Source organism: Aedes aegypti, chromosome 1 (genome assembly GCF_002204515.2).
Source record: "Aedes aegypti strain LVP_AGWG chromosome 1, AaegL5.0 Primary Assembly, whole genome shotgun sequence".
NCBI lineage: Eukaryota > Metazoa > Arthropoda > Insecta > Diptera > Culicidae > Aedes > Aedes aegypti.
Genome location: NC_035107.1, coordinates 271,394,827 through 271,409,888, shown reverse-complemented (window position 1 = coordinate 271,409,888; position 15,062 = coordinate 271,394,827). Strand labels below are relative to the sequence as shown.

The 15,062-nt window shown below is 39.0% G+C and overlaps 2 protein-coding genes across 9 annotated transcripts in view; one reads left to right on the top strand and one right to left on the bottom strand.

Moving 5' to 3' along the window:
- The window catches only part of LOC5576390 (sodium/calcium exchanger 1), a 641,354-nt gene that overhangs the window by 57,041 nt on the left and 569,251 nt on the right, over positions 1-15,062 (bottom strand). The window lies entirely within an intron of this gene.
- On the top strand, positions 2,940-6,567 carry LOC5576391. The gene is made up of 4 exons (XM_021838696.1): positions 2,940-4,105; positions 4,164-4,576; positions 4,927-6,028; positions 6,089-6,567. The coding sequence occupies exons 1-4, from the start codon at positions 2,995-2,997 to the stop codon at positions 6,502-6,504; spliced, it is 3,042 nt and encodes a 1,013-aa protein (XP_021694388.1). The 5' UTR covers positions 2,940-2,994; the 3' UTR covers positions 6,505-6,567.

Sequence of the window (15,062 nt, the reverse complement as noted above, 5' to 3'; positions counted from 1 at the left end):
TCACACAGTGCGAACAGTAAAACTTCTTGGCGTCCCGAAAACGAACCGTTTTGCTTGGGATTTCCCAAACACCTACCCAGCAAGACGCACGAAAACAGGAAAAAAAAGTTCTCCGTCGACGAAAACACGCGCGAAACCTGGAACAAAACCTGTCCGACGACGCAAAAATCGAATCATCCTGCTTGGGCTTCACGAAGCACTTCATGGCTGAAATAGAATTATTCAAAATACTTGCCAACAAAATTTTCCTCCGCAAAACATGTTGAAAATGTTAGTGAACGAAATTAGGAGCGTGCGCGTTATATGGGTACTTTACGGTATCTAGCCTCTTCTTTGGTGCAATCACATAAGCTTATTGGTTTTTTAAATTATGCCGATTTAAAAACTTTGTGTAACAACTCTGTATTCTTAGGTTGAGTTGCAGCACTTTTGTAGTTTTTTTTTCCATGATGCCCCTTCAGGCTTGTTTTTTAATCTGACAAGGGATGAACCTGTCTCCGGCAGAAAATTCCTTTAATAAAAAAGAAATTCAATTCAGTTCAAATTCACTTTGGAACGCATATAGCAGGAGATTTGGTAAATCTTGTAAGAAAAAAAAAATGCGGTAGACATCATTTCCCTAACTTAATGCGTTTTAGAGTTATTAGAGTTTTACTGAAGGCAAAAATTTTATTTTATTTTATTTTTGCAGAAAAATGTGATCCAATTTCGAACATTAGCCGAAGGAAATCAAGTGACGCATCATATTTAAGATATAATTGGTGTTAAGGATGGTTTTATAATTTGATGCACAGGTTTTAGCTTTTTAGATAGTATTCAGAATAGTGGGTCATATGTATTCCTCCTGATGGCGCTCAATATATTACACAATTTTGTTAACCCGTATAGGCCTGAGTGAAGCCAAAAATTCTAAAATCCTCACCGCTCAGCGAATTCTTAATGGATTCAAATGATTTTTTGTCAGTTTACTGGCCCACATATCTAGTTTCTAAAAGTGGCCAGAGGAACTCGGAAATATTCCTGTGGCCGGAGTTATTTCGGTGGGTCACTGGGTCAGGTCGGGTGAAAAGGTCACTATGCGTTTGTGCCCCTGGAAGTAGGCAAATTTCAAGTCACAGATAATTTCCAGAATCGGCTTTAATGTGGCCACTATATGTCGGAATTTTAAGAAAATTGCATCATTGTGAACCTTTTGAGAAACGATTGAATTGGATAACTATGAGTTTTGCTTTTGATTGATCCTACAAATGATTATTTTCGGGTCCCGGGACGCCTCAAATTTACGATAAAGTGGCAAATTTGTATCTGAACATCTGTGCCAAGCTTATGGGAACGCATTTTAGTGCACAATTATGTTTGATTTCTAGTTTTCGAGAATTGAAACGGTTTAGTATCCAACAAATCTATAGCCGGTTCTTCCGGGCCTTACTTCCGAATTGCCACATCCGGTATATTTTAAACGATGCAAAACTCTGCATTCATAATGTTGAATATCAGATATTAATGATTTATGCAAATTAAAATGATTGTCATTGCAAATAAGTAAAGGTATCTTAGCATGTCCCAAAAAATAGTCCTTTTTTACCCGACTTGACCCAGTGACCCACCGGAATAACTCAGGCCACAGGAATATTTCCGAGTTCCTCTGGCCACTTCTAGAAACTAGATATGTGGGCCAGTAAACTGACAAAAAATCATTTGAATCCGTTAAGAATTTGCTGAGCGGTGAGGGTTTTAGATTTTTTGCATTCACTCAGGCCTATACGGGTTAACGTTGTTAGCGAAAAAGCACAAATTATGGTAATTCTTCATAAACTTCATAAAATAAGCGCATTTTATTAAATTCGAATGTATATGTCGAAGATGAATATTTGTATTTTGTATTTAAACCTCTAAGCTATATTTTAGTGACTGTGTATATATTAACATGGTATTCATAACTATGGCAACACTACAAGGGAGACTTTCTTTCCACATAAAAATGTTTCCCATAACAACATTAAATCAAAATTATAAATAATATTTACATGCAGTTTTCCCACAGTTAAACTTAAATAACTCTAAAACGCATAAAGTTAGGGATACGACGTCTTCGGCAAAGTGCTTCCTTACAAAATTTACCATTATTTAAGAAAAAAATAGTTTACACATTGTTGGGGGAGAGTCCTTGGGGTTGCGGTTGCTTGAAGTGGACTGTATGTTGGCCAGCAATCCCCCAACACGAATGGGAATTTATATGCTTCTGAATCAGTAATTAACACATAACACGTAACATTGAATACCGAACTACTTTTAATTACAATTAACCGAATATATTTACAACACTTAATTTTACATATTTTGACCTTTACTAAGAACTATGGCTAGTACGACCTGTTGTCCAAATGCGACTGACTAGATATCGCTAAACTCAGCTATTACATCATTTTAGTTGACATATTTATTACTCTACACTGACAACGGAGAGTGTTTTTATTGGAACCTGCAACTCATTCTCTGCTATATTGGAGAGTGGGGGTTTCATTCACCCACTCATGACGATCGCTTTACTGTAACGTAGCTGGGTGGGCAGTTCACTATCGAACACACATATTTAATAAATCATAGAACAAAATTTTCGTGCAAAACATACAATAAATTATTTTTTTCAACTAGTATGGACTCCGACGGATTAGCAAAACATATAAATAATATTAAATATATGAATATATTGATGAGTATTGTATTTCTATGATTTTCAAGAACTTCTTCATATGTGGCCCATATTGCCCCTATTAACCCTACCAACCCTACCAACTCGAGAATATAAACGTTCCACCTCAGTTTGATCACAATCATCCGCGAGACAAGAAGGGTGGAAGATGGGGACGTCGTCAAACAAAACGATAAACAGCGCGTGGCTGGCATCCACAAAACGATGCGACGCCAGTCTCCAATCTAACCATCGTCGTTAGTCCAATCGAGTCGCTCATCGAGTGTGGACCGGTAATCGAAATGCTACCTTTTTTATTGGCAGTGGTGGCCTTACTGTTGACGGCTGCCGGCCTCTACATTCGCAGCCGTCATCGGTTCTGGTCCGATCGTGGAATCCCGTGCGCGCCGAATCCGGAGTTTCTGTTCGGCCACGTCCGCGGGCAGGTCACCAACAAGCATGCGGCGTACGTGAACCGGGAACTGTACCAGCAGTTTAAGGCGCGCGGTGAAGGTTTCGGAGGGTATAGCTTTTTTGCGGTGCCGGCGGTGATCATTGTGGATCCGGAGCTGGTCAAAACGATTCTGGTGCGGGATTTTGCTGTTTTTCACGATCGGGGAATCTATAACAACCCGAAGGATGATCCGTTGTCGGGGCAGCTGTTTCTCCTGGAGGGGCTCCAGTGGAAGATTCTGAGGCAGATGTTGACGCCGACGTTCACTTCGGGACGGATGAAGGCCATGTTCGGAACGATCATGGACGTGGCCGAAGAGTTCCGGCAGTTTTTGGTGGACAGTCGGGAGCGGGAATCGGTGATCGAGATGAAGGAAGTGTTGGCAAGCTTCACGACGGACGTGATTGGGACGTGTGCCTTTGGGATTGAGTGTAACACTTTGAAGAATCCGGATTCTGATTTCCTGAAGTACGGGAAGAAGGTGTTCGAGCAGAGGATGTCTACGTTGTTCAAGTTCATCTTTGCGTCGTTGTTCAAGGATCTGGCGCGCAAGTTGGGGGTTAAGATTACGGATGCTGGGGTGGAGAAGTTCTTCCTCGGATTGGTTCGGGAAACGGTGGAGTTTAGAGAGAAGAACAACGTGATGAGGAATGACTTCATGAACTTGCTGCTGCAGTTGAAGAACAAAGGTCGGTTGGTGGATCAGTTGGATGAAGCGGACGAGGTTGCTGCGAGGGGACTGACGATGGAAGAACTAGCGGCGCAGTGTTTCGTGTTCTTCATTGCTGGGTACGAGACGTCTTCGACGACGATGAATTTCTGTCTGTACGAGCTGGCCAAGAATCCGGATATTCAGGAGAAGCTGCGAGAGGATATTGAAGAAGCGGTTGCTTCCAACGGTGGACGAGTTACGTACGACCTGGTGATGGGCCTTCACTACTTGGATAATGTTGTGAATGGTAAGCTATTTTAACGAGAATCTACTGTTCTACTATAACTATTTTCTTGTTATTTCAGAAACCCTTCGCAAGTACCCTCCGATCGAGAGTTTAAATCGCGTCCCGACATCGGACTACACGGTTCCCGGGACGAAGCACGTCCTCCCGAAGCAAACGATGATAACCATACCGATCTATGCGTTGCATCACGATCCGGACTTCTACCTGGATCCGGACAACTTCGATCCGGATCGATTCCTGCCAGAAGCGGCCCAAGCTCGGCATCCGTACGCCTTCATACCGTTCGGGGAAGGTCCCCGCAATTGCATCGGAATGCGCTTCGGCCTAATGCAAACCAAAATCGGGTTGATCACATTGCTGCGCAACTTCAGATTTTCACCTTCAGCGAAGACCCCCGATAAGATTGCATTCGATGTGAAATCGTTCGTTCTGTCGCCGGACGGTGGAAATTATCTACGGTACGATAAGATATGACTTATTTGGGTTTAGATAGTAAGGTTGTACTCTAAGGACGCCGCACCTAATCGGAGGCGGTTCAGTTCAGTATTAAAATAACGCAATAAATCAACCATCAGATGAGTTTCAATTTACGAAGAATCGACCTTGAACTTGCCACCAATAATTCATGACAATGACAATCGTGTGAAGAGAGTGAGAAAATCAGTTATGCTCTCTCTCCGAGTGAGAGAGTTATCTCTCGTGCTTGTGCAACGATGCCGACAAGCCTCCGGCGCGTGAGAGATAACGCCTTTGCGAGCTGCGCCAGAGTTTTCAGCCGACGCCCATCCGTCAGTCGTAGACGAGTTGTCGTGCGAACTTGACGGTTCATTATGGCTTTATTGGAATTGTATCTAGCGATCGGTGTCACGCTGGTGCTTGCAACGGCGGGATGCGTATTTCTGTTCCTGGACAAGAAGCGGAGTTTTTGGAAGGATCGTAACTTTCCGTGCACTGGAAGGGCGAAGATGATCTACGGAGACTACAAGAACATGAATCAGACGGAGCATATGCAGTATATTAATCAGCGGATATATAATGAGTTCAAAGCGCGGAAATTGCCTATTGGAGGAACGGTTTTGTTTCTCGTTCCTTCGACGGTCGTCGTCGATCCGGATCTGATCAAAGCGATGCTGGTGAAGGACTTCAATTTCTTCCACGATCGAGGAGTCTACAACAATCCGGAAGTGGATCCCTTGACCGGTCACTTGTTTTCCCTAGAAGGTCAAGCGTGGCGTCAATTGAGAGCTAAGCTATCGCCCACTTTCACCTCCGGAAAGATGAAAATGATGTTCAGCACAATCCTCAACGTAGCGGACGACCTGAAGGAGTTTCTCTGGGAAAAGACCGAAAGTGGTTCGACGGAATTGGAGATGAAGAATGTCTTGGCAGGTTTTACGACCGACGTCATCGGATCGTGTGCCTTTGGAATAGAGTGCAACAGTTTGCGGGCCACCCAGTGCAGATTCCGGGAAGTATCAAGAAAGATTTTCGAACAATCCGTAGGGCAGATGCTGTGGATGATCGTTCTTATGCTCTTTAAAGGTGTAGCCACTAAGCTGAAGCTCAAAGCCACTCCAGCGGAAGTCGAGAATTTCTTCACAAATATGGTGCAGGAAACGATCGACCACCGAGAACGGAACAACGTTCAACGGAGTGACTTCATGAACATCCTGATCCAGATGAAGAACAGCACAAACCTCGAAGAGAAGCTGACTTTGAACGAGATCACGGCGCAGTCGTTCATCTTCTTCGTAGCAGGATTCGAGACTTCCTCGACCACCATGGTCAACTGCCTGTTCGAGCTGGCTATGAATCCGGATATCCAGGAAAAGCTACGCGCTGAAATTTTCAAAGTCTGCGGAGAAGGCGACCTGACCTACGAATCGGTGTCCTCCGTTGAATATCTCAACATGGTGATTGATGGTAAGTTCCTTGCAATATCCATTAAACATCAATCTCTACCTCTCGAACATTTTTCCCTAGAAACCCTTCGCAAGCACCCGGTCGTAGATTCACTGCTGCGTACCTCCACCCAGCCCTACAACATCCCCAACACAGATCTCAAAATCCCCAAGGGCACGTTCGTGTTCATCCCGGTTCACGCCCTGCACCACGATCCGGACTACTACCCGGACCCGGACCGGTTCGATCCGGAGCGTTTCAACGCGGAGAACCGCGCCAGCCGTCACCCCTTTGTCTACCTGCCGTTCGGTGAGGGTCCCCGCAACTGTATCGGAATGCGATTCGGCCTGATGCAAACACGCGTGGGGCTGATAACGGTGCTGCGGAACTTTCGGGTAAGGCCTAGTTCGAATACACCCGAACGTTTGGTGGTGAATCCAAAGTCGGGCATACCGGCTCCGCTCGGAGGAATACCGCTGCTGATAGAGCGGATTTAGCGGACCACTGACCGCTATTGGAGATAGATAAGATATTTTTTTTGGAAAATAATAATAATATAATAGATAAGAGGAATAAACATGCTTATAAAATAGGTATCCAGCAAAATGTCTGAGACTCTTCATTGTTTTGGGATAGATAGCCTTAATTGGAAAGAGCTTTGGATTTTTTGTTTGCTACGACCTAGATGGTAGATTCACGAGTACAAAACCTGCCATTATCGTTTTCCGGTTCATAAGCGATACGTACCTGGAATGAGAAAGATAAACAAAATAGGAATTAGAGACAGTTCATCGATCATTTTTCATTTTTTAGATGAAAACTCAAAATTTTGATTTGATGAAGAGATACACTTTCCATCCCCATTCTCAAAAATATTCACCTACTATGTTTTCAATTTAAACTTTGCGCAAGGATTACTGTCCTTCCAAAACAACCATACTGATTTTTTTTCTCAACATGTTTTGGAATTCTTGTTTTCTACAATATGATTCAAGAGTAAAGCAATTCTTTTCGACTTCAGTTTTATAACAGTCACGTCAAGTTCTTAATTTATATCCTGAACATCCCTAACTTTGAAAATTAATAGCTCGAAAAATATGCACCGTAGAAAGCAGCATTTTTCTAAGTGAAAACGAAAAAATCTCAGAAATCCAATAAAAATGTAATAAAAAATACGTTCAACCAACTATCATGGAAACTTTTGAAATTCAACAGGAATATGAACTTTTGTTTTTTTACTGCTCAACATCGCGCTAGAAGGTGTCATACGGCGAGCTGGGTTCAAAAATTGAGATACGATTTTCACAAGATCCAGCCGATTAGTTTGCTTCGCGGATTATATGGATAATGTCGGCAAAAAAGTGGCAAAACTGTACATCAGTCTGAAGCGTGATGCGGCAAACGTCTGATTTGTGGTGAATAAGTAAAAAAAACAAGATGAGTTTGTCTACCTCGGATTCAAGCACTTGGTAACTCTGAGCGACGAGTGGTATCATGAAGGTGGCTAAAGACGGGAGGATATGTTGGGTAGGGCAAGTTGTAAGAATGCCGGACAACAGCTTTGTACAAAAGGTGTTCGAGTCAAATCCGATTGAAGCAAGAAGGTATGGAATAAGCAGCCAGATAGGTAGAGTCCTAAAAGAATTCTTCCAAGAAGTATTAAAAAAAAAAGTTTGCAAAAAACTCTTCAAAGAAGTCTCTAAACAGTCGTCAATGAAGTCTTCAGAGAAGTCTCCCGAGAAGCTTTCAAAAAAATCAGAGAAGTCTTCAAAAACGTGTTCAAAAAAGTCTTCAAAGAAGTCTTTAAAAAAGCTTTAAGGAAGTCTTGGCCCGCAAAGAAATCTTCTAAGAGGTCTGCTAAAAAGTCTTAAAAGCGGTGTTTAAAGCATTTTTTGAAGAAGTCTTCAAAGATGACTGTTGATCACAACGAGTTTGAATCGAAATTCCATGAACTTTATTCCCAAACTTTATTTATCCGGTGCAAAAGTTATAAAATTCTTTAGTGATTCTACTGTCTGTCCTCTACTATTTGCTGATGGATACAATGCGTAGGGTTATTCAGCCTATCAACGGTAACACTGTGGTATTTATGCTGTGTCCTGTGGTTTCTAAGCAAGTTGCTTATAGCATTTAGTTGTAAGTTAGAACCCGTTTACTAGTCAAGGATCACTATGCAGAAGGCATTTGGCACGTATGTTCAACCCGAATTCCTGTTTATATAGTATTTATGTATTTAGAAATAGGTTGATTTGCATGTAAATTATTAGGTTTAAGAATTCACAAATGTACTCTTTATAACTCAAGGCTGCTCAATTCAATTGTTCCTTAATTATATTAGCTGTCAATATCGTGTCTGACCTTCGTCCGTCTCCTATACCTGGACAAACCCTTGCACATGGATGGGTGTGGTTTTGTCACTCTAGACTGGCGGTTAGCTCAGGTAGACCATTTGTCGACGGGACGTAACCAACAATGACTTTAAAGAAGTCTTCAGAGAAGTTTGTTAAGAAGCCTTCTAAGAAGCCTTCAAAAACGTCGTCAAAGAGGGCTTCAAAGGATTCTTCAATGAAGTCTCTAAGGAAGTCTATAAAGAATTCTTCAAACAAGTCTTCCGTGAAGCCTTAAAAGAAGACTTCTAAGAAGCGTTCAAATAATTTTTCAAAACGTTTTCAAAAATGTATTCAAAGAAGTCTTCAAAAAAGTCTTTAAAAATGTCAGTACAAACGCCGTCAATAGATCTTCAAAGAAGTCTTCTAAGAAGTCTTCGAAAAAGTCTTCAAAGAACTCTTTAAAAACGTCGTCAAGAGGTCTTCAAAGGAGGCTTCAAATAAATCGTTAAAGAAATCTTAAAAGAAGTCTTCCGAGAAGCCTTCAAATAAGTCTTCGGAGGAGTCTTTAAAGATTACCTCAAAAAAGTCTTCAAAGAAGTCTTCAAAGAAGTCTTCAAAAAAGTCTTCAAAGAAGTCTTCAAAGAAGTCTTCAAAAAAGTCTTCAAAGAACTCTTCAAAAACGTTATCAAGGGGTCTTCAAAGAAGTCCTCAAATAAATCTTTAAATAAATCTTCAAAGAAGCCTTCCGAGAACCAATGTTACCAGAAGTTACAAAGATGTCTTCAAAGATGACATCAATAAAGTCTTCAAAGAAGTCTTCAAAAAGGTCGTCCAAGAGGTCTTCAAAGAAGTCTTCAAAGAAATGTGCAAGGAGGCTTTCAACGATGTTTTCAAAAAGGTTTACAAAGAAATCTGCGAAGAAGTCTCTAAAGAAGTCTTCAAAGAAACCTTCAAATAAGTCTTCCGATATGTCTCCAGAGAAATCTTCAAAGAAGTCTACAAATATGTCTTCAAAGAAGTATTCAAAGAAGTCTTTAGAAAAGTCTTCAAAGAAGACCTCCTCAATCCAACCTCAGGTCATCCCAAAAGCAATGATGATGTGTTCCAGGGATGCCAGGTGATTTTTTTAAGTGTCTTCCAATATCACGGAAAAATGTCTTCCAATGTCTTCCACTTTAAAATTTTCAATTACAGTTAACTCTCCACAACTCGATATTGGGAGGTATTGAGTTACGGTGCACAAAATCAGTACACATACTTTTCAAGGGACCATCGAGATAGCCATGAAAACCAACTTTTACTATGGTTCTCTAACTCGATATCGAGATAGGAAATATCGAGTAAGGGAGAGTTGTCTGCATTAAGCAACTTCATTTAGTCTTCCAAATAGAATCCAATTTTTTTCTATGATTGAGACTGCATCAATTTGACTTTATTGTTGAGTTGAAAATTCCAGTATGAAGCTGGTGATCTCAGTAAAAAGACAAGGAAGAAGGGAATTCCCCTAAAAATTATAATTCGGGTTCCTTGAGAATGTTTTCAACAAGAATTACACCTCTCAGATTTTCCAGAATTTCCTCTTTTCTCCAGAATTGTTTTTAAACAATTTTCTAATTCCTTCAAGAATTCCAAACCGATTATATTTGAAACTTCTAGCAGAGATTTGTCATAGAATTTTTCGTCCGTTTTCTTGATATTTTAATTATATTCTGCACGATTTGACCCAAAAAATCTTCAGGGAAAGTTGTTTATGAAGTACTCTAGTAATTTCTTAAGGAAATTAATAGGAAGGAAAAACTCCCAGAATTCCTATTTTGATTGTGCTTTCAGGAATTTTCAGTAACTTCCCAGGCTTTATTTTAGAAATATTGTTTCTGATTTCTGAATTATTCTAGAAGATTTTTTATGGATTTTTTTTTCTTCCGAAAATATTACCAAACAATTTCTCTGAAGGTTCCTGATAAAATGAAATCAGCGCAAAAAAATCTTCCAGAGATAACACATAAAATCCTTTTACATAGTTTTTGATTTTTTTTTAATTTTTACCCCACTAGCTATTTCAAGAATTCTTCAAACAATTCTTTCAACAATTTCTCAAGTGTGCCAATCGTAATTTTAATTCTTCATGAATTACGTCATGATTTTATTTTATTTTTAAATGCAATCCTTTCTGTTATTTCTCCTGAATATTTGTATTTGCATTCCTTTGATATTTATCCCTTGTTTTTATTTGAGAAAATTTCTAATAGCTACTTCTATTTATTATGAATTACTTTCAAAGGTTTTTCAACAATTTCTTAAAGAGTTTATTTTAAAAATATGTCGTTTAAATGGTTAAAAAATTTAACGATCTTTGGAATATTTCTTCAGAATTATACTCAAGTAATCCTTGATCAAATATAGAATTCTAAAAAAAATTAAAGTATATACAAATTTTCTAAAAAACTATTTTTTTCATGTTACTTTTTTTTCAGTGTTTTGAATTTTTTCTTAAGCTTTCATTCCATAAAAAAATATTGGAAATTGGTTAAGCTGTTCAAAAGTTATGAATCTAAAAAAAATAAAAATTCCAATGCGCTGAGGCCTACAGTGTGTGTCGATAAAAATTTACTGATTTTTATTTTCAAAAATGTATACCTCAAAAACTAAAAAACATACATCGCTGAAAATTTGACAGTAAACGTAAAATTTTCTGAACTTTCAAGAAAAAATGAGAACAGCAGAGTCCCTTCTGTCCCAAGGCCTTCAAACACAAAAAAAAAAGAAATTTTTGATTATATTTCATGTAAAAAAACAATCTTTGTGAAATTTCAAATATGTCTAGAAAAGTCAAAATCTTTAGCTTTCATTTCGTCCAAGAAAATTAAATAAATCGGTCAAGCGGTTCAAAAGTTATAATTTTTGAAGAGATAAAAAAATTGCAAAATCGCGATTTTTCTGGTCACCCTATTTCGGAAATGGTCACCCTAATCGAAAAATCCAAAAACACGTGTATCCTTATTTCGGATAAGGAACAAAATAGCAAATTTTCACGAAATTCGGTGACCCACTAGATCGGTTTTTCGTGGAATGGCTGCATTTGTGCAAGGAAAGTCATTAAAGTGGATTGCAGTATTGTTAATCGGTTCTTCCTGGTATTACAACATCTAGTCCATATCGTTACAGCATACAACTTGGCTGGTATGAAAATTTGTTTGAAAATTAAAAGCTCGTTCTTAAGACAAAGTTTTAATTTTCTATTAATAAGAGGATAGAGTCATTGTACATATTTGTTACATTTGGCTTGAATGCCCTCCATCTGAATTTTTAAAGTTAAATTCTTATCTAGCATGAGCCCCAAATACTTAATTTCATCTGACCAATTTACCTCTCAACGTGACAACATGTCTACTTGAAGGTTTCAAATAAAGAGCTTTCGGTTTATGTGGAAATATTATAAGTTGAGTTTTGGAAGCATTAGTATTAGCATCTTCTATTTCTGCAAGTATGAAATAGGCAAGTATGCGTTATAATTGATAGCACATTTTGACCTTGACTGAATTCAAATTTCAGATGGATAATTTAACACTAACACCGTAGAGGAATGGAAGCCGTATTTATTCCCGAAGCGGTACCAGATGTCAAGTGGCAAGGTCAATTGAGTTATTTAATTTTATCCCACACGAAAAAATAAAACAAAAATATCACATCAACTGGCTCAGCTGACACGCACACGGCATCCATCCGTCCAATAGAATCGGAGCTCAAATCGATTCGCATAAAAAATCGCGCCTTGCGTTTTTGGAACTGGGCATTGTTGTTGTTTGCGGTAGATGACTTCACATTGTACCGGCCGGTCATTGAAAATCGCTCGTGCCCTGGCCCATACTGGTAGTTGTAGCGTCGAATTTGCGTGCTACTGTATCTCTAACTGAATGATCTCATCAAAATACTGGATTTGTTGTTGGTGTAAAGCACCTATGGATGTTTACATACATATTGTCGTTTTTGTGAGATTATCGTTAGGGAAGCGGTAACTGTCGCTTCAGCTGATTCCAATATCTCTGAATGAATGGGTTTCCAAGAGGGCGATAAAATCGGCGTTTGAGTGGGGAACGGTTCACAGTTAGGTAACTGTCTTAACATTCTTTTTTTTGCGTTACACCCCAACTGGGACAGTTTCTGATTCTCAGCTAAGCGTTTTTATGATCTTTTTCAGTTATTAAGGGACGATTCAAATATGACGTCCATCGTTTTTTGAGATTTCTAGACCCCCCCTCCCCCCTCTGTCACGCTTTTTCCAATACCTTCTACACGTACTGTCACACTTTCGTAGACCCCCCCCTCCCCCTAATGATGGACGTCATTTTTGGATGATCCCTAACTGAGAGGTTTGTTTTTACCATTTGTAGTTTGTATGTCAAGCCTGACAATACTCTACGCCCGGGACGTCAAAGAAATTTACACTTCGAAAAGATCATAACAGGCAGGATTCAACCTCACCACTTCAACATAGTCTTGCTGAAAAATTTGTAGATAATCACATGGCTAATTGGACCCCTAGGTCATTATGCGTAGTTTTTGATAAGAAGATTTGCAGTTAAACTTGTTGCACGTGTTGGAAACTCTTATTATATTTATCTTTGTTTAACGATTGCTCGATTGAGGCATTCAAGTTGTAAAGTTAATCTTAAGTTATTTAGAGTTTGCTCTGCATTTGAGTTTTGAGTTAGAATTTAATTCTCAATCAACCGCAATATTTCCTTTCTGTTCGACGCGTTTATATACATTGTCGAGCGGCACCCAACTTCATCATCATCGGATATAAATAACGTCAACTCCCGCATTTGTTTACTGTTCAGCCTCTGCACGCGCGCCGGCTGGAATGGACATAATTCCCAATGAGAATAACGTTTGCTTATACTCCCGTCGCGTAGCCTGCACTCCATTGGCGTAGGAACAGTGGGAGTTGGAGGAGACTAGACCCCTTAGAGTCATGTTTGTCACAATCGCTACTTTTAAGCAGGATGATGTTTTTGGGAAAGATATTTGAAAAGTCAAGACCAAATCAGTTCAGAATATTTAGAAGAATTCAACTTATTATAAAATAGAGTTATCAGATTGAAGTTCGAAGAATATTCATGAGATATTATTTCTAGTATTTTAATTCTTATTCAGGATTTTTTTATACCTTATTCAGGAAGTAGGTATTGGACTTGGAATGGAATGGAATACCTCAATTTGGCATTCTGCTGCAATTTTCTTCTGCTAGGGTGCTTTGTTGATCGTAACTTCGGCAATGTAGAAACTAATATGAAAATCTAGTGGTTGTATAACAAACACGTTCAGATGTTATCCGGTATGCGGCGCTAGTGATCGTGTTGTTTATTTGTAGGAGTATTTTTTTTTAAGTATCCGGAGAGTTTGAATATTTGTAGTTTGGAATTATCCGTTGATGATGCACGGATTTTTCCTAGAAATGAAAAAAAAATACATCTAACACCTAAATTGAAATATAAATATACAGTCATCTCTCCCTAACTCGATATTGAAGAGACCATCGAGTTAGGGAGGTATCGAGTTACAGAACACGAAACCAGTGCAAATGTGATCCAAGGGACCATCGAGGTAGCCATGAAAACCAACTTTTCCTATGGTTCTCTAACTCGATATCGAGATACGGAATATCGAGTAAGGGAGAGATGACTGTATTAGAGAAGTGATTTTCAAACTTTTTGATTCGTGGAACACTTTTCATGGTTTACTTGTAACGCGAAGCTCCTTTAAATTTCAAGCGTTTTTTTATTTTAGTTATCGTGAAATTTGATGCATATGACTAATTTTTCACTCAATTTCAAGCACTAATATTTCAGGATCGTCAATGATATTCCTTAGATTTTCACTAAAAATGCTTAGGATCCTTGTTACACTTCCATAGGAGCCTGCTATGAATCTGTTAGATGCTAGTAACCCTTACCATCCACGGCCACAGGGATCTCGGTGAAACAGCTTAAGCTTTTTCTGGAAATGTCCGAGAGCCAATTAAAAATTTTCGGTGTTTCGCAAAAAATCCCCGATCTAGCTGGGGTTGTGAAAATGCTCCTTGAGGGTACGCTGGAAATTTTAGGATACCGCTATTCAGGAACTTACAGAGATCCGCAAATTCTCAGGAAATCCTTATGTTCAGGATCACGTTTGGAAACATATAATTTTATTACAACTTATTGCACTTATTCATTCACCTCTAAACACGAATAAGTCCAAGTTTCCCCTTATAAGAAGGATTTTTAATCAGATATCGAAAGAAAAAAATCCGATTTAAATTAATTTTAGTCAAAATAAAGACATTTTTTATGTAGGGATATTAGGGGCATTTCAATTCACGGGGCGAAATGGACACCCCGTTAGTATCTGAGAATATGCATACTTCAACAAAACTTTATATACTGCATGAAATCTGTATTGCATTTCAAATGTTTGCTTTATTTAAGTTTATTTTTTGCTTCAATTGTTCTTTGAAATTTTACTTTAAGTTTCTCTCAGTTTCAAATCGGCACATGAGCAAGGCGGTGGAATAATCTTATTTTTGAGTAAAGTAAAATACCCAGAAACGTTCTTTTTTAGTTATTATGATTGAGGGAGAGCCTTTTTACATATCGGACCAATTGACAGTCATTGAATTTATAGAATCACCAAATTTCACGCAAGTGACCCGATACCTTTTTACCAGCCTTGTTTTCGACTCA